Below are 19,452 nucleotides of genomic sequence, written 5' to 3' on the forward strand. Positions count from 1 at the left end.
TGTTTTGGGGTGGGAGGGGGTTGCTGGGGGTAGGCAACAGTGGGCACGGGTTAGACTGTGCACTGAAGTACTGTCAATAGACGCTAGCACAAAATAACTGGTTATAAAGGTGAGTAGGTGTGATACATCAGCTTTAGTAGAAGGGTCATTCCATGGTAATGCGGTATTAAAAGTGGGACAGGTCCAACAAAAACAAACATTCGAAAGCATGTTGTGTCTACATAATCAGTTAAGAGTTCCCTTCTGCATTTCATCATCAAAGCTGGTTGAACATCATGATCATTTTATAAAAACCTATGTATCATGGCCAGCCAAAAACCCTGACTCAAAATAGAGAGAGATGTTTTTTAAAGTTTCTAATTGTTTTATAATAAATATGGGTTAAACCAATTATTTAAAATTTTGATCGAGGGCAGGAAAATAAGAAATGTACTGGCTACATTACAATACATATTTGAAAAGTACTGGAACCTCAATAACATTTTGTTAATTACATTTACTATATCAATATTTGTTACTGTATATTGGATATTAAACCACAAAATGTATAAAGTAAAATCTTGACGGTTTGTTTAAAGTCTAGTTATAACTGATGATGGTTATTTTATGCTGACAGTTCTTGCAGTCCTTATAACAAGGCCCTGCGAAATTCACAGGGGAATTAATCATGACAGGACTAACCTGCAATTCAGTCCTAAACCTCTCGAGTAGCCTCTGGCTAAGCTGATCTAAAGAATAATTAAGGAATCAAGGCATTCCATTCTGGATAATTACAAAACACCCCTAATTACGAGGAACAATTATGGCCATTCTACAAATTGATACATTTAAAGAAAAAGCTCACTTCTAGACTTTTTGTTTTAGAAAAAACAGATGCACCAACAAAATCAAAAAGGACTTCTCTGAGAGACTGCATGCAGCAATATCCGCTTGGTGTCTCAAGGATTTTATACAGTGGCTTGAAAGGCGTAACGTTAGAGTATGCAGAATTAGTAAATACTTGGCTTATCCAACTGACGATGCTTGTTATCAAAATGCCCAGAATCCCATACACTGTTATATTAACTATACTGTTGAGGGATCGGTGCCAGAAACAGGAAACCCATTAAAAAAAATAAATAAATAATAATAATCTGTTGACGAATTGCATATTTGTCCTCAAGGAAATGTGATTTATTTTTTTAATAAACGATTTGCGTAAAAGTATATTGGTTAATTAAAACCTATACATAATGGGATGAGCAATACAAATGGTTAAGTAATGTAATGAGATGATTTTTTAATGATTGCTCATTACATGGCTTACTGTGGAGGGTATATTGACTATCGTGTGGCTAGAGGACTAAATTACAGGTTAAAAAACTAGTCGTAAAAAACACAGTGCTCTACTTATAACATGTAGGGCTTCTGTTTCTCGTGTTTTATTAATTGTATTTTTCGGTATTTTTGCTATTTTCGAGTTTTATATAAATTGCTTTATTCGGGGCTTTTGTTTTTGATATGCTCTATGAAATTATTGTTTTCAGTTACTTTTCAAAATGCATGAGCGTGTTTTTTTCTGTCAAAATATGTATAGCAGTAACTAGACAGTACTTGCACACATAAGTTGTACCCTCTTTCCTTTGCTGTCTTCCGCAACAAAATGGTCCTATGGTCATGGGCACATTCTCCTGGGGTATTTGTGCAGGTATTTGTGTACATTTCGTCACAATTCTATTTTAAGTCCTCCGTACCTTAACTGTAATACAGCTTTAAATCCCCCTAACAAACCTCCATCCTGATTGTAATCTTGTTTCAAATCTTGCAATCCTCCAACAGAAATGTAGGAATGTGCTGTCACTCAGTAGTTGGGGCAGGTTTAAAGTATTCAGAACAAATCAATGACAGATGCAAGTCAGGAAGGTGGGACATTTCCCAGCAGCACTGTGAAATGTATTATTTTTGTAGTAGGTTTTATTTTTTAATGGTTAAAGGGTAAAGTGAATTGATTTACCATTTCCACGTTTTTTCCGGTGTTTATCCACCGATTTCATTTATTTATTTTTTTTTGTATCGGGGGGCTGTTTTATCAGGTTTGTCCCAGTTAGAAATAAAACCTTCCATAAAGTAATTTAAGAACATGTAATTAAGCCTAATACTAATGCATTTATCTAGCATATATTGTAATTATATATTGTAAAATAGATAAACTAAGTTTGTAACTCTGGACAGACATATTGGGGGTTATTTTCAAAGGGGATCAGCTGGGGAATAGCGTTATACACCATTATTTCAACCGTTTTTTCTGCACCTCTTTTTTCCACCTATATTGTATTTTCTAAAGGTGCAGAAAACACATCGGTTTGGTTTCCACTAGTTTGGTTCAGTAGTTATTTTGACACTCTTTTTGACGGAATATATAATGATCTTCTAATCTGCACCTATTTTCCAAATCAACGCGGTGGATAATTGAACCTTTCATTAGTTTGCTTTGCACCGGCTTCAGAATGGTCAATGGTCTATCCTCCAGTAAAAACAGTGCTAGCACTTCAGATCATAGGTGCAACTAAAATGCTGTATTTTCTGGTTACAATACAATGAGGGCATTTGTATTTTACACCAGGAAGAAGTTTTGAAAAACCATTTGCTTTTGGACATATGTTGGATTATAAAACTTTCACAGGTTCACAGAGTACCTCATTCAATTGGCTTGTCCTTCATCAGCCTGTCTCACAGCAGCCCCGACTGCAGGGTTTCCCTTGCCTTTATCGAGGGCTTCATCAGCCTCAGGTGGTTCCAATTGACATGCAATCCCATGGCATTCCGGGGAATGTAGTCCTGCAACCCCTCCTGGACCACAGCTTTTCTACTCCCCCAGACATCCTCTGTCGTCTCTGCCACAATACACAGGGCCTATAAAAAGTCTACACTCCTTTGAACTTTTTTCACATTTTGTTGTCAGTGCCAGAGTTTCATGCATTTAAATGAGGATTTTTTACCACTTGTCTACACACCATACTCCACACTGTCAAGGGGAAAAAGGTTTTACATTAAATACAAAACTGAAAAATCATAAAATTGGATAAGTCTCCACCCCCCCTGAGTTAATACTTGGTGGAAGCACCTTTGGCAGCAATTACAGCTGTGAGTCTGTTGGGACAAGTCTCTACCAACTTTGCACACCTAGATTTGACAATATTTGACCATTCTTCTTTACAAAACTGTTCAAGCTCTGTCAAGTTCCTTGGGAAGCGTTGATGGACAGCAATCTTCAAGTCATGCCATAAATTTTTGATTGGATTTAGGTTGGGGCTCTGACTGGGCCACTCAAGGACATTTACCTTTTTGTTACTTAGCCGAGTGTAACTTTGGCTGTGTGCTTTGGGTCATTGTCATGCTGAAAGGTGAACTTCTGTCCCAGTTTCAGCTTTCTTTCAGAGGGTAGCAGGTTTTCCTCAAGGACTTCTCTGTACTTTGTTCCATTCATTTTCCCTTCTATCCTGACAAGTGACCCAGTCCCTGCTGATGAGAAACATCCCCATAACATGATGCTGCCACCACCATGCTTCACAGTACGGATGGTATTCTTTGGGTGATGCGCTGTGTTGGATTTGTGCCAAACAATGCTTTCCATTTAGGCCAAAAAGTTCCATTTTAGTTTCGTCAGACCACAAAACTTTTTGCCACATGGCTACAGAATCTCCCGAGTGTTTTTTTGCACACTTCAATGGGATTCAAGGTGGGCTTGCTTGAGTAATGGCTTCCTTCTTGCCATACAAAGACAGATTTGTGGAGTTCTTGGGATATTGCTGTCACATGCACACTTTGACCAGTCTTGGCCATAAAAGCTTGTAGCTCTTGCAAAGTTGCCATTGGCCTCTTGGTAGCCTCTCTGATCAGTCTCCTACTTGCTCGGTCATGTAGTTTAGAGGGACGGTCTGACCTAGGCAGGGTCTTGATGGTGCCATACACCTTCCACTTCATAATAATCGTCTTGACCGTGCTCCAAGGGATATTCAAAGCCTTTGATATTTTTTTATACCCATCCCCTGATCTGTGCCTTTCAACAACTTTCTCCCAGAGCTCTTTTGAAAGCGCCTTGGTGCTCATGGTTCAGTCTTTGCTTTGAAATGCATTACCCAGCAGAGGGAACCTACATGAACTGCTGAATTTATCCTGAAACCATGTGAATCACTATAATTTAACACAGGTGGAGGCCACTTAACTTGGTGTGTGATTTTGAAGGTGACTGGTTACACCTGAGCTAATTTAGGATTGCTATTAAAAGGGGGGGTGGACACTTATCCAGCCAAGCTATTTCAGTTTTTATTTTTAATTAATTTTCTACAAATTAGTATAATATTTTTTTCACTTAGAAGTTGTGGGTTAGGAGGTGTAGATAAATGAAAAAAAAAACTATTTTAATGCACTTTAATTCCAGGCTATAGGCAACAAAAGGTGAACATTCTGAAAGGGGGTGTAGACTTTCTATAGGCACTGCATATTTGGGGTGCAATAATTAATCGATGCATAGAGTATTGATCATCTGTTATTATTTCCAAAGCTTCGAGTACATTTTGGTGAATCAATGCATAAAATTAGAACCCAGTTTGAAGTCACCTGCTGCCGGTTTGCATTAAAACCTTGAGTGGGTGAGAGTGTGCTTCTTTTAGTGCTAGTGCGTTACTAGGATACACACTTTAGGCCTCTACATTTCGCATTGGACAAGCCAAATCAGAAGTAGGCCTATTGTAGTCAATACATTTTTGTTTTAAATCTATAAATCTACCGATTTACCTTCTTTTGTTTCAAAGCATGTTGTATTTGGATTATATGGCAATATTACAGAAGCTGATTTTAGTACGATTGTCAGGAATTGTGAAATTAATTCAAATGTTTTGCTTTGCTTTTGAACATAAAATGTTAACAGTGATGAACAACTATAGTTCAGATAGAATGTACTATTAAAATACAGTTTTTTTTATTATTATTACAATGCTAAAGGGACATCTAATATGGACGCATGCATATTCTTTTCAGTTGTTAAGCTCAAGTCTTTTGTGTTTCAACTTTTTTATATATATATATATATATATATATATATATATATATATATATATATATATATATAATATACACACACACACACACACACACGATATATCGAGGGGTCCAATACAAATTCGCTATATATCGAGGGTCACGATATAGCAAGAGACCCATAGAAAAACAAATAGGCTAATAACAAATAATGTACAACCACTCCCTAGTTTTGTTGGGGGCGTCACGGTCCAATATAAATCCTCTACGCAACATGCTTTTTCTCATTTTTCGCATAAAAAGCAGCACACCATTTTAATTTGTACAGTGGAGGGTAATTGCTTCTCATCAACTTCAGTCTCCAATTCATTTCATGAGTCTTCCTCTTTCTCAAATGCACAAGCTCGCTGCATTGAAAGAATCCATTCCCAACATAGGAGGCTTGTTGCTAGGGAGCTGACGCCACTGCCCTGTGACGTTTGCTAGTGCATTGCTGCCACAAGTGAACACCTCGCTGGCTGAAATAAAAACCGCTTCATCAAGTAGATATTTAATTTCTTTTGTGTTTTGTGCAATACGTGTGTATATGATAACAGTATGATATTAAATGCTTTGTTTTTAATTGTTTTGTATATTGTTGCTTGTGATGTGCAGTACGAAATAAAACAAACAGTGATTCTAAGTGTCTATGTATATTGCAGCTAAGGCATACACAGTTAGACAGTAAAAATGGGGAGTCAGCTCCACAATTGATATATCTGAATCCGCAGTATAGTGAGGGTGGGCGAGAGCTTGAGTTTGTGTGTGTGTGTGTGTGTGTGTAATATATATATATATATATATATATATATATATATATATATATATATATATATATATATATATATATATATATATATATATATATATATATATATATATATATATATATATATATATATATACACACACACACTGAGCATCAAAAGAAACTTATCGCTTATATTTGGATAAACTTCACTAGATGCGATTCAAAAATGACAAACACTGTTTTACAGCAGGTGCAGTGACTTTTTATTGTGCTGATTAACAACTGACATCACAAAGAAGCCGCAGTATGCTGCCCTAGTCCAGCCTCCAACATCTCAACTGCACAAAGGCGCTGCTCTCTTGGCAAACGTGGCATATTGTTTTCTTCTGTGATTTTCTTAATTGTTTTTATTCAAGCTTTCAATTCATTAGCTGAAATCACCCATATCCAGTGTCCAATCAACTGTCTCACTAATTAGGTGATTAAGTGCATGTGCTTCAGTCCTATTCACTCAAGCATGTCATGGTCAAGGATGAACGACTGAGTGATTAAAAAGAAACCCAAAACATTTCGTCAATGTCCATCATTTATATACCTTATTTTTTTTTATAACAGTGATAAGTTTCTTTTGATGCTTGGTATACAAAATCAGAAGTGTTCTAATTTTAATTTGTAAGTTGTGCCTTTCTGTTTAACTATATTACGCACAACTGTGTTTTTAGTAATTGAATCTTCTGTTAAAAAAAACTAATGTGTGTTCTTTATTTTGAAAAATAAAACTTCAATGCATCGGTCATCGTCGATAGCACCAGTAATAATTAGATAGAGATAGATAGAGATAGATAGATAGATAGCAATATATAAATCACATAGACAGGGTGTGTTCACAGGCACCTTTTTTACCACCCGTTATTAAAACTATGCTTTCAACAAGCTTGAAGCAAGCTGCCTACATTCCAGGGATGCTAAAGCAATCCTTGCAGGCCTCAGGACTAAAAGAGCCTGGTCCCGCGAGGATATCCACACTTTAATCTGGTCAGGAGTCCAACAGCTGTCTCATAGAGAATGTTTACAGTTGGACTGCAAAGTGTCTGCTGTGGGAGCACACACCAGCACGAGTGGGAACACCCCCAAGGATCAGGTTGAAGTTTTAACAGGTAAGGAGGTATCCCTCACATCATAAGGGTCAGTTTTAATAGGTAAGGAGGTATCCCTCACATCACAAGGGTCAGTTTTAACAGGTAAGGAGGTATCCCTCACAACATAAGGGTCAGTTTTAACAGATAAGGCGGCATCCCTCACATTACATCACTGGGTTACTATATTTAACTTGACCAACCTTTGAGTCAAGGGCATTAATATGGAATAAAGGGAAAAAAAAAAAAATAGATCTACACTTCCATGTTTGTCCAGATTCTGGCAGCTTCTCAGCAGGCAACTGGAATGCACACAGACTGGCCGGTATGCGTTCATTAATTTACAGTAGTTTTCCTTTTCAAAAAACACCCAAATGATTTGTGCACAATGTTTCCTGTATTGTGCTCACAACTTCAAGTGCATGCATTTTGTACAGCAGTGTACTTTACATGTGGCACATTACTGGTGCTGCAGTTTGTACTCGTTATCTTGCACTGCAAATCTATTCCATGTACAGCATTCAAGAATTGCACACTATATACTGGTGTTCAGAACACAGATGTTCAAAAAACACTCACCAGGTCTACAGACTTTACACTTTTATTGTAAGAAATGATTAGGACTTGCACCTGTCACAAGGGTATCCCATGGGAATGAGATGTTGCGCTTCATTGGGTCCACCCCCAATACACTGATGTTCAATCAATCAAACCCTCCATTATATCAAAACAGGAATGATTTATCTTACCAGCAACAAGATCAAAAGAAATGAAAAGGATGTTGGTGAGTAAGTCTTCCGGTTGTCTCGGAAAATTTAGTTAACCAGAATTCTCTTTTTGATTACTTATATCTGGGACAAAACGCCTGCCACAACATGCTGGACTGAAGGTTTAACACATGTCAGCGTCATGGTGGAACAGCTACTGTTGCTATGCAGCTTCTTCCCATTTAAACAGTGCTGGCTGTGGATCAGTTGTCAAGCAGACCATCACCTCTGACCGTTACAGCTACTGCTGCTGTTTTTAGTACTGTCCTGTCTGAATTCTTACAATAAATTCTGGTACACATTTACTTAAAAGCAAACACGCTGATCTGGGAATAGGACATCCTTAAAATAATCTACAGGTAGTCACAGGCTACTGTTTAATACTTGTGTCCTGTTTCCAGTTATTTTAAGCAATACAAAGCAGAAGAAACATTGTTTCCAGGGCATGACATACTTGCAGACAATCTTATCCTATACATGTACAGTATACTGTAGCAAGTGAGTGATTTAAACCTTTACCCCCATTCCAAAAGAAACTGGCAATTATTAAAACAAGTATCCTGCATAACTGTTTTAACTAAATGTGTTTTATAACAAAGGTTATCATTGGTAACCTTCCTAAAAGGCCATTTCACCACTCCCATAAATAATTCAACATGTTTAAAGTTTTCAAATCCTCAGCCACAGTGTACAGGTAACAAGCTCAAGTGTGTCTTATTAAACTCATAGTAAAATAGGAATGGATCGAACTTCCATCCAATGGGAGTCTTCTTTCCAGCCGTGTTAAATCTCCTCACTAAGCATATGATTGTAAATAGTAGGTCGCTCACAAGACAATTTTCGATTAAAAACAGAGCAGACGCAGGTACACTACTGCAGTAAGGAGAAACTTAGTGCTTATCTGTGGAATGTATATTTTAATTTGCCTGTTATGTCAGACACTCATCAAATCATTTGGTAAGAGTTTTGAACTTAAAAGCAAATAAAAGGACTTAGGAGGTGGAATGTTCCGTACCAAAATGGGTACCAATGGCAACATATATGATAACTTTTATCATCTCCACAGATATAATAGATTTTTTTTAGACTTTTTAGGATTTGGATGGAGTTTTGGGTGGTTCCATTATTTGTCCAAGGTCAGTAACTCCTGCCCCCCCACCCCCCCCTCTTTCTATTCACCTCTAGCCCACCTCTAGCCAACAGGCTACACTGCCTAGTGCTGTGCTTTGTCCAGCTGCCCATTTCCCCAGACTAAAAAAAGCCCCACCTCACCAATAAAATATCCAAGTTCCGGAAGGGCATTGACAGCACTGTGTACATTGCCTGGAGATGATCCAGCTCCAAAATGGAACTCTGAACAATTTGCTTGGCATGGTTTATGACATAGAGCAGGGGGCTCCAATTTAAACTGTCTGTATTTACAGCTTATTGGATCCCAAATGAGGGACTGCACATGAAAATAAATGCAAACCACATCCGTACATAAATAGATATAGGTTTACAGACTTTCCCTTGCCACGTTATGCATGTTGTTCTGTGGATTACATCAATTAAAAGTACAGACTCCCCGAGCAGATGCCAGACTGGCATCAATGAGACAGCACCAATAATCTTCTTAATCCTTTCCAGCTGGTTTGCTGGAATGCTTGCAAAGGGTGCGATGTTATTAAATATGACAGAAAAATATGACAGGCAAGAGAGATTTTCATACTGTCCGAGAAAGAAAATACAATTAAAAAAAAAAAAAAAAGGTTTGTTTCCCTATAACTTAAGTATGACAGTATTTAAGAAACCAATTAAATGGTCAGCGAGATGTGGGTCTGACACAACCTGATTGGAGGGATTTTAGGGGATCCCACAAGTGGCACGAGGCTGTCAACTGCTCTTTCCTGAGTGAACATGCATGTGGGTGGGGAAGACATCATAAAGCCACTAGAAAAAGCTTCAACGGTGTGGTCAGTGATGGATGTCAATGTGCAACCACTTTCACTGACCTGGTGGATGGCCAATGGCCCACAGCAGAATCCTAAAGCTACTGTGTTTGTGACAACTAACAGGTATTTTTCCTCCCTTACTGTAGACCTTTTTGTTTTTTAAGTTTCAATAAATCTACAGCTAGGTTTAAGAGTAAGTAGTAAATCATTCTGGTTCTTTAAACATACTGAAAACAGTCAAAAGCAGCTTCTCCAAAACAACACAAACAAAACACAAGTAAGCTATGGCAATTACACTACTACAACTCTGAATTACTGATTAACAAATGTATAGAGTGTGTGCTTCATGAAAATGGTTTATTTAATCTTGCTACACTTTATTATATTTATAGCGTTTGGCTACGTGAAATATCACGCTTTTACCACATCTGCCACTAATAAAAGACGGAGGGGGGGAGGGCAGGTACTGTAGGTGAAAACGTCAAGACTTGGTGCAAAATGTCACAAGTGTCTACTATACCTAAAAATGATGACACACCTTTAGCCAGTTAAACATTTTTCTACATACTGTAAATTTCCCAACTGGTAGATATCTTGTCCCTGGGATATTGACATTAATAGCATGCAACCCCCACATAAGGGTGGAGAAAAAGATAATTGCTTTAAACACAGAAGTTGGTAATGAAACCAGGGTCCTGAGAACATTACCGCCTTGAAGCAGGAAGAGTTCATTCAGGCAGTCTCTGACCCTGAGCTTGCAGCACCTGTGTTTTCTAAGGCTCGAGAATGCACCACAACTGCTCCCAAAAAACACAAAACACCACCTCCTTTTCTTTAAGTGAATTCTTTATAGTCCTTACCATGTATTTTGCATGACATTTGCTTCCTGATGTGCCATAAAGTACAATTTATTTAAATTTATAAAAGGCAAATAAATGTGCCCAGCATGTAAAATACTAATTTCTGGGTCCTGCTTCTTTACAGTAACTGTCCAGTTTTAGAAGCTGGGTGGGAGAAAGGCACAAAAATGTTAAGAGACTTTGACCTCACAGGGTCGCACAGTGATATGCATGGCTGTTCTGGGGTCACAACCCACGAGATCATGGCTCAGTCCAGTGCTTTAACCATCAGACCAGCTAGCCTCTGCAAACTACTACAAAATAAAAATAAATAAATAAATAAAAAGTGAAGGGACCAGCACCCCCCCGTGTCACCATCTGCAGTAAAAATAATAATAAAAAGGATTACGACTACGTATGTTTGTACAATAGGTGCAAATCATTTAATACTGATGCAAATGACTGGGTACCTCCCTGAATGTGGGGTATTTGGCATCAAATTAATAAATTGCAATACCTGACATTCAACAGAAACACTGACACTGGGACGGGTTTTATTCTCGGTTGATCTGGTGCTTCATTGGTGTGCTACGTTTTTCATGCTAAAGTAGACATGATAAGTCCATATGGGGTGAGAAAGTTAATGGCAAGTGTTTTTTTCTGATGTGAAAATGGCATCTCTAAAGGAAGGAACGAGGCAAAGCCCCTTTTGAAAGTATACTGAGGAACCGGACGTGAAAACCGTGGTATGTAACTAATTATGCCAAACTAAATTGCCGTACCAGAAACATGTTCAATGCTTCACCATTTGAAATGAAAACATTCAGAAATTACTGTGGATGGAGTTACTGATGGCAATAAAAAGCAAACATCCATAATAAACAGAACGCTCCAGATGGCCACTGACAGTTATTTAGCCCTTACATTCCTGTGAATACATATATTAAACACAATTTTTCTTTTCAATATTAATTCAGAGAATGCATAAATGTGACTAAATTACATGCAGGTTTTAATTTACCAGTACACTTTCGCAAATCGTTTGTAATTTGTCAACAAGCGGGGATATTTAAAAAAAATATATATGGATTTCCCATTTGTGGCACCGATCCCTGAACAGTAGAATGAATATAACAATGTACAGGAATCTGCGCATTTAACAGATTCTGTAACACATGTAAGCTGTGTTTTTATTATTGGTTTTGTTTTATTCTTTGAATATAACAATGTTAAAACATTTTTTAAAAAGTTTACCGGTAGTTTAGTTTATTCACTTTGTGCCCACAGGGTCAGCACAGGTACAGCTCAACAGTACAAATACAAAGAGAGACATTTACTAAGATAAAAATAATACAAATGCTTTTAAAAAGACAAAATTCCCATTGGGCATATTTTTTTTTTTTTTTTTTTAGATTCTATTGGTTTTTAAGTATTACATGCAGGACAGCTGGTATAACCCTATTACCTTTATTAAAAATGTGCAAAGACAAATCTACCGGTTAATCAACTAATAGCCATAAATTAACCAATCAAAAATTAGAAGTATTAGAAAAATTAGAAATATATAACTTTGGTGTGTACAGGTTTTTTTTTTTTGTTGTTTTTTTTTACTTTTACTTTGTAGTTAAGTCTTTGCGATGTTAAAACATTATTTGCTTATTTAGGGTTTCTTTGCTTAGAAAACACTAGCCAGGGCCGTCAGTATACATCACAATGTAATATAAAGAGTGTGTGTGTATGTGTGTAGATATGGTTTAAACGCTGGCACCTGCATAGCATTTAACTGTTCGTGAAAATATACCAAAAGTACATCCCTAGTACAGTACTGTAGATACATAATTACTCAGCCTATAAAACCACACAGTATGGTAAGACATGAATCCCAGAAGACAGGGCACCACATTACATCACACATTTTCTAATCTCTGCCAAATATTTGTCATTCCAGTGCCAGAAACAAGTGAACGATGGACACTAAACCAACACTTCAAAACACATGTCGGCATCATTCACATTTATTTCAACAAGCTACAGTATGTATCTACATTAAAGGCTGGTTTATACTTCCAACTGCAACCCAATTTTTGGTCTCAGTCAGTGGTCTCAGACGGTCGTAATGACATCATCTGCACTGCTGTGAGCTGCGTCTTTTCTGAAAAGTCATATGGCCTTTTCTTGTGTGTCTGAGACCGCAAAACGCACAGGATGATGTTGAAAAATCCAACATTTGTTGCACGGTCGCAAGCCAGTAAAGTGCGTTACAGCAAGTTTTTGAGAAACCCAATAAACACAAACAGAACAGGATTTTAAACTCCAAGCTGAATGAAATGAAAGTGTAAATGAACTACCATGCACAGCAATCGCTTGCATAATAACAATAAAAATGATTACAATGTATTTGTATTATTGTTATTCTTTTTATATATTTGAGTCACTAATAAGTTAACATCGCTATTTATTTTCTGTATGCAATTACTTTTCCCATCAAATCAGTAACTTGCTCAGCTGTTCAGTACGTCTGACTGGAGGCAGTATGGAGAACAGATGATCAGTTTTCCTTGTTTGCTGCTCATAAAAATATACATGACCTAACTTACACATTCACTTCATTCAGGTTTAGGGGCAATTTTAAAGTCCTGTTCTGTCTCAAAGTGTCACAGGATTGTGGAGGCTCTTGGCAACCAAGTTGACACCGGCAGTAACACTGCCTGGCTGAAAGTATGACTGACAGCTTCGACCACTTTGCTGCGTCAAAAAGTCTTCGAACTCGGGGGAGCTTCAGATCCTTCTGGTGCACCTTAGACGTGTTTGCAGCCGACATACGGTTTGTGTCTGCAGCTGACGTATGACTTTTGTCTGTGAGAGAAGTATAAACCAACCTTATCCGTTTTAAAACACAGTTTCCGGGCTGTTTGCATGAAACCCAAAAAATAATTTGAAAAGTTGTCGGAATATTTTTAAAACCATCAGAGATTTAAATATATTGGAAATGATGAATATACAAGTAGTACTTGCAATGAATATTACTGTTTTGTCTTAATAGTAAGCAAAGAAATGACAGGATCAACCAGATTTCATTGAAATGCTAGTTTGAGAAAATGTACTGTGCTGTCGAGATACCAGGATTAAAGTGGGGTGAACATGCAGTTACCACAAAAAAAGTCAGTAGGCAAACACAGAATGCCTACTCATAATTGCATTATAAAAGGAGTGAACCAATAAGAATGCAGATATACGAATTGTAAATTTGATTTTTATACAATGCATTTGTATTTTCGAATTCGTAAAAAGACCCTAGATGAATAATTTCAGCTGAAAAAAAGACCCTATAAGCACTAGACCTGGGTCCCTGTCACACTTGCATCTACAGTAACAGTACAAAACCTCTCCAAACTATACATTAAAACCAATTAGCTATGCAAGTAAAATGATTATGGTATGACTGAACTTACCAGTAAGAATGCAACTCTCTTCATAGTTCTGTTCCCCATCCTTCCAAATGGGTGGCTTTGGTCCCAAAAAATCAGTTAGTTAAACCCTAGAACTAAAAGAAACTTGTACCAGTTCTCCGCTCTTAGTGACACAAAGACTACTGCACACTAGAGCAAAAACGAGGAAGAGTAACTGCTGACGTTCTCACTGGACTGGGAGGTATCCACTCTGTCAAGTGCACCTGCCACTTGAATATGCTGAACAAAAACAAATGGCATATTTCACATTGGTCAGAACTTCCAAGTGTATGGAGCACATGCATTTGGGGTAGCCAACTTGGGGCAAGAGATGCATTACTCAGCAGAAAAATAGCATTCCAGAGTCGGTCCAACAAGGGGTGGCAACTGTAATTGAACATCCTTTTTCCAGAGCACAGTTTTCTAGATCCAAGTCAAAGAGAAATTGGAAAAAAACACAATGATGTTTTTTACAACACGAACACCAATTCCTTCAAAGCCGACCGCAAATTAAATATAAAAAATGACCCATTGTACTTTAACCTGGTCTGCAAGGCATCATCAAATCTGGCAGTGTTAATGATTCTATTTTGATTTAACACTGAATAAAAAGGGTTAGGGGGATTCTTTAGTACTGAATTATTTATCCTCTAATTACATTTTTTGTTGAACTGAAACTGAATTATGATTTTACAGCACTTTAGTGGGATTACTCTTCTGGTTTTGCATTTTCTGTTTGTGCTATCCTGTGATCATGCAAGATCCATTTCTCCCATCAAGCCAGTGTCACATGCTGTAGTGTTATCTACCACTGCAATGGAGTATCACAGTCAGGGCCAGGACTCAAAACCATGCCCTTCAGAAAGTCAGCTGTGTGCCCCAGTTTACCCTTTTTACTGCCTCCCTCCCCCTCCTCAAATCAACAGACAGCTACAGTGTTGGCCAAGAACCTGTTAGGCATCCTCTACAACCCACATTAATTATTGAGGTTTCAAAAGGGGACTTTTTTAAATCTTGAAATAGCAACATTGGCAATAATTTATCACCTCCACTCCACCAGTGCTATGTGTTCAAAGCTGAACTGTTGACAAGGTATTGTGCTTGCTGGCTTTAACATATGGTTCTTTAAATGTCAGCACCAGGGCACAGGAAAAGGGGTCAGCCAAAAAATGTATGTCATTCTGTATGTCACATACTTATGTTACATCGCTGCACAAGCACTGCCTCTGGTTAGGGCTTTCTTCAGAGTGGCTACCTGTTGGTCCTGAATTGTGATTTGCAGTTACAAGCATAAAACCCTCACTCACAAACAGGAGAATGCAATGAACCTGTTAAATATAACATTAGACTACAGAACTTGTAAATCCTCCAAAGCTACAGTATGTGACAATAAATAAACCCGGTTTAAAATACAGGCAGTAGACCCAACCTTGCATATTAACTACTTTGCACAAAAAAAAAAAAAAAAAAAACATGCATAAACTGCTGGGTGCTGCAGAAGGTACCTTCATGCTTCATGTAATTGCCCTGGTTTTCCTCCAGAGGGCAGCCTATTTCCAGTATGGGGCAATGCAAGCTGACTGCACAGGCAATTTAAAGCAGAGTGGCTTCTTTAAGCATAACATTTTATTCCTTACAATGCATAAGGAAGAAAGAGATTATGAATACTTGATAAGCTCTCCCCTGCACCTATTCACTCAGCTGGCACTGCTTAACTGAGTGAAGCACATTGGTAATTATTTATGAAGGAGTAAACTCAGAGCTGGGGTTTGCAGGGTCGATATCTGGGGAGGTTGAATGATGTATTATTTTTAGAAACAATAAATCACATAAATGAACAGGGTAATAAACAAATAAACAGGTATACTGCTCTATTTAAAAAAAAAAGTGATCAGTTTTTTAGCAACTGAGTTTAAACATACAAAAATTACTGGTAAATCTATTACCAATATAAATATAGTAGCTAGATCTCACTTGTGCCGTGGTTACTATTATACTGTGCAGTTTAGCAAGGGTTCAGCACACTCAGTTCTTGTGTTTCTTTTTCTCCCTCTAGTGGTAGAGATTACAATAAAAGGGTAACAGGCTCCTCCACTGACCTGTCTTTTATATTTAAGTAAAATCTAGATACCTCTTTAATTGATCGAACTGGCTTGCCCTAGTTTACAAAAAAAAAAAAAATGAAAAGAATTCGCTGTATCTAACAACAAAATATAACAGACACACATACAAGTGCACCACTGTATCCCCACTGCAGGGGATAATAATACTGTACAGAACAGGGTAGGTTTCTTTTCTGATCAGTCAAGCAGATCACACTCCAAAACACTCTGAACAAACGAGACACAAAACCATCAGCTTACCTTTGCCTTGAAGAATGGCGACTGCTGCTGTGCTGAAGACCGGTCCATGTTATCAACAGGGTTTCTGTGTGCTGGCGACTCCTCTTCCCTGCCGCTATCCTCAGACTGCTCGAAGTCATCACTGTCCTGGTCCATCTCCTCTTCATCATCCTCCTCCTCCTCTTCCTCCTCCTCTTCCTCCTCAGGCTCTCCTCCCTCCTCATTTTCCTTGCAAGCACGGCTTCCCGACCTTTCCTCCTCCAAGACCCTGCAGATATTGTTATTTCCTTCTGGCACCTCCTCCTCTACTACCTCCTCTTCCTCTTCCTCCTCCTCCTCCTCCTCTTCCTCCTCCTCCTCCTCATTATCCTCATCTTCTTCTCGTCCTGCTACTGCGCCCTCCTGTGCAGGGTCATCTCCTGATCCATTGACATTGCTAGCAGCTGCCGCTTCACGATTGCTTGTGCTGCCCCCTGCAGGCCTGGAAGACTGGTCCCCTCCTTCCTGTGATGACTGCTGCTGCTGTTCTTCCTCCTCCACCACTCTGTCCATGTGGTCCTCTTCCTCCTCCTCCTCCCTCTCCTCTCCTCCCTCGTGGGCTGCTCCGCTGGAGGAGGCGTTACCTCGAACAGAGCCACCCGGCCGGCGCCTCTTGCTGCCCCCAGACAGCAATTCCTGGTTCATTTCCAAAATCCAGCTTGCTACCTCTTGGACCTTTGCTAGACTGTCTGAGGAGGCGAACGGCTTGGCATTCTGAAAAGAAAGAGAACTGTTTGAGATTCTGGTATTTGTGCTCTACACCTACACACAGGAAGAAGCATTATTTTAGTACTGACCCCTTCTCATCAGAAAAATGCATATTTTATTCATGTTTTCATAATTATTTTTAGCATTGGTGCATTTGTGGCAAAAGATCTGCGATGCAATTATCAATAACAATTAAGCAAATTAATTTACTTGTAATTGCCTGAGAGTACATACGTATGCAAATTCTGAAAAGATCTGAAGATGCAATTGAGACTGAGAAAACATCAATCAACAAAAATGAGTCTTGCATTGGTAATAAATGCAGAATGTACATTCTCGTTGATTACAGTGACACAGTATTGATCATAACAAAATCATTGGTGGAGGAATCAAGTGCTCTGGAATCTTTGACTACCAAAACCAAAGTGACAAAGAAAAACACACAGGAAAAACTAAAACAAAAAGAACACAAAACAAAAAACACTAACTCCGGTGGCTCCAGTATGACATCTTTATATACTGTAGGTTTCAATGAGGAAATGATTAACCATCCCTCATCAAATCTATGAAAATAAGGGCTTGAGTTTTGCAAAGATAAGGGTTGAATTGCGCAAAGGGATGTTCTTTCTTCTCTGAGGGCAGACATAACTACTCCCAACCATTTGACTGCCGTAAAGCAGCGCTGGATTTATTTAGACAAATAAAAAAAAAATGTAATCTCTTCTTTGCTTTCAGAGCTGCTTTCATACTGTGTTGACACCTTGAGTCCCTTATTTCACTTCTCTCTTCTGACCTCCAGTGACACCCTTCATATGAGCTTATCCCCACCCCTTATCTCCACTAATCCTGTCATTGAGAGCATCATGTTCATGGAGTGAAAATTGGAGGAGAAAAGCATGCTTACAGAATGCATGGGACTTCTAGGTAAAAATGGCATATTAGCAACATAGACTGGATCATTGGGTAAAACTGGACGCATGGAACTAAAAATCGCCACATAAACAGGTGGTTTCGGAATTTTTAAAATGACATTGGTGAAATTTAGTCCCATACCAGCCTTCACAATAAACCATAATATAATATAAAAGTCGGTATGATCTGTTCTGACTTTCTGCAGCTCAGCAAAACACTACGATTTAGCATAACCAAATTGGGGACGGCAAAAACACAAAACATAAATGGTATGGAGCGTTCGGTTATTATCACAACCCTAGTTCCCTGATATAGAAGTGCAACTATTACCAAATAAGTTGGAAGCGTCTGCTAGGTTGGAAGTGTTTGTAGTAACCAACTCTCTCCTCATGACTCTGCCCAGAGTGTTTGTTTGAACCAGACTTGGAGAGGACATAAGCGTAAGAGCCCTAGGGGAGATCTGGGAAGTTGATGCCTTCAGGCCCAGAAGTCTCTAGAAGGTTAGTACCCTAACCGCTGTGTTTGGCTGAAACAGCTCATTCAGGCAGCCTCTGGATTCTGTCGTCCAACAGATTGGCAATCATGTTTCCTGTATTGAGGCTTACGCAGAGATAGACAATCCCTTGAGAGGGCGTCAGACGTCTTTTCAACTGGTTCACTGTGATGCCTAGCCAGAGACGGCTTGTAACCAGTCTCGTGTGCAACTGTCTGTGCTGGTGCTTCAGCACATATCAGCCAGTTGTCCAGGTAATTGAGCACTTTAATGCCTTTTAATCTCAGAGGGGCCAGTATAACATCCATGCACTTTGAAAAAGTGTGAGGAGCTAAAGAGAGGCCAAAAAGCAGTAAATGGAACTAGTACAGTGCCTTAAAAGTGAACTGCAAGTACTACCTGTGGCCAGGTCTTATAGGGATGTGAAAGTAGACGCCCTTGAGGTCCACTGTAGTGCAGGGCTCTAAGTTTAGATTTTTAACTACTGGCCCCTCGGGTCACTGAGCTAGTGTTTTTACTGGCCCGGATGCAATTTTATCTGGCTCAATATATTTATATATTTTTTCATGATGATTTTTATTTTTCATAATTGTGTATGGTAACCAAAGAGCGCCCACGTCTCAAAAGAAAGTGGTTAAACGAAGCCTTTCAATATATGTTACTGCAGCCATTTAACATGTATATAGCAAGTGCTAAAAGAAGTAATCCAAACTTGGGTAACACTGAAATTTAGAAAGGTAATTTAACATTCTGATGAATATAAAGACATACTAAATGTTACGCACAACAACGCAGTAACCATAAGAAAAGGCAAGATACTTGGAGTTGGAAAGAAGTCTTTTTTTTTTTTTTTTAAACTCTGGACTGCTGTTCAATGTACTGATGACTTTCTGTGAATAGATGGAGTAACGAATACATTTGCACTGGACATTAAAAGTAAAACCAGATATCCTTGTTTTGAATTATTTACAGGTTATTGAATAAACACAGCAACTTGACTTCAATTCATCTGATATCAGTACTT

At 38.5% G+C, this 19,452-nt stretch overlaps 1 protein-coding gene across 2 annotated transcripts in view; it reads right to left on the reverse strand.

The window, feature by feature from the left end:
• LOC121321435 (F-box/WD repeat-containing protein 7-like) overlaps positions 1 to 19,452 on the reverse strand; it is a 182,840-nt gene that overhangs the window by 75,142 nt on the left and 88,246 nt on the right. For both annotated transcript variants that reach the window (XM_041260391.1, XM_041260382.1), the window contains exon 3: positions 16,298 to 17,029. In XM_041260391.1, the coding sequence (XP_041116325.1) occupies positions 16,298 to 16,960 (663 nt within the window). In that variant the 5' untranslated portion in view covers positions 16,961 to 17,029. The remainder of the gene's footprint in view (positions 1 to 16,297; positions 17,030 to 19,452) is intronic.

This window comes from Polyodon spathula, chromosome 1, assembly GCF_017654505.1.
Source record: "Polyodon spathula isolate WHYD16114869_AA chromosome 1, ASM1765450v1, whole genome shotgun sequence".
In the NCBI taxonomy this organism is placed as follows: Eukaryota; Metazoa; Chordata; class Actinopteri; order Acipenseriformes; family Polyodontidae; genus Polyodon; species Polyodon spathula.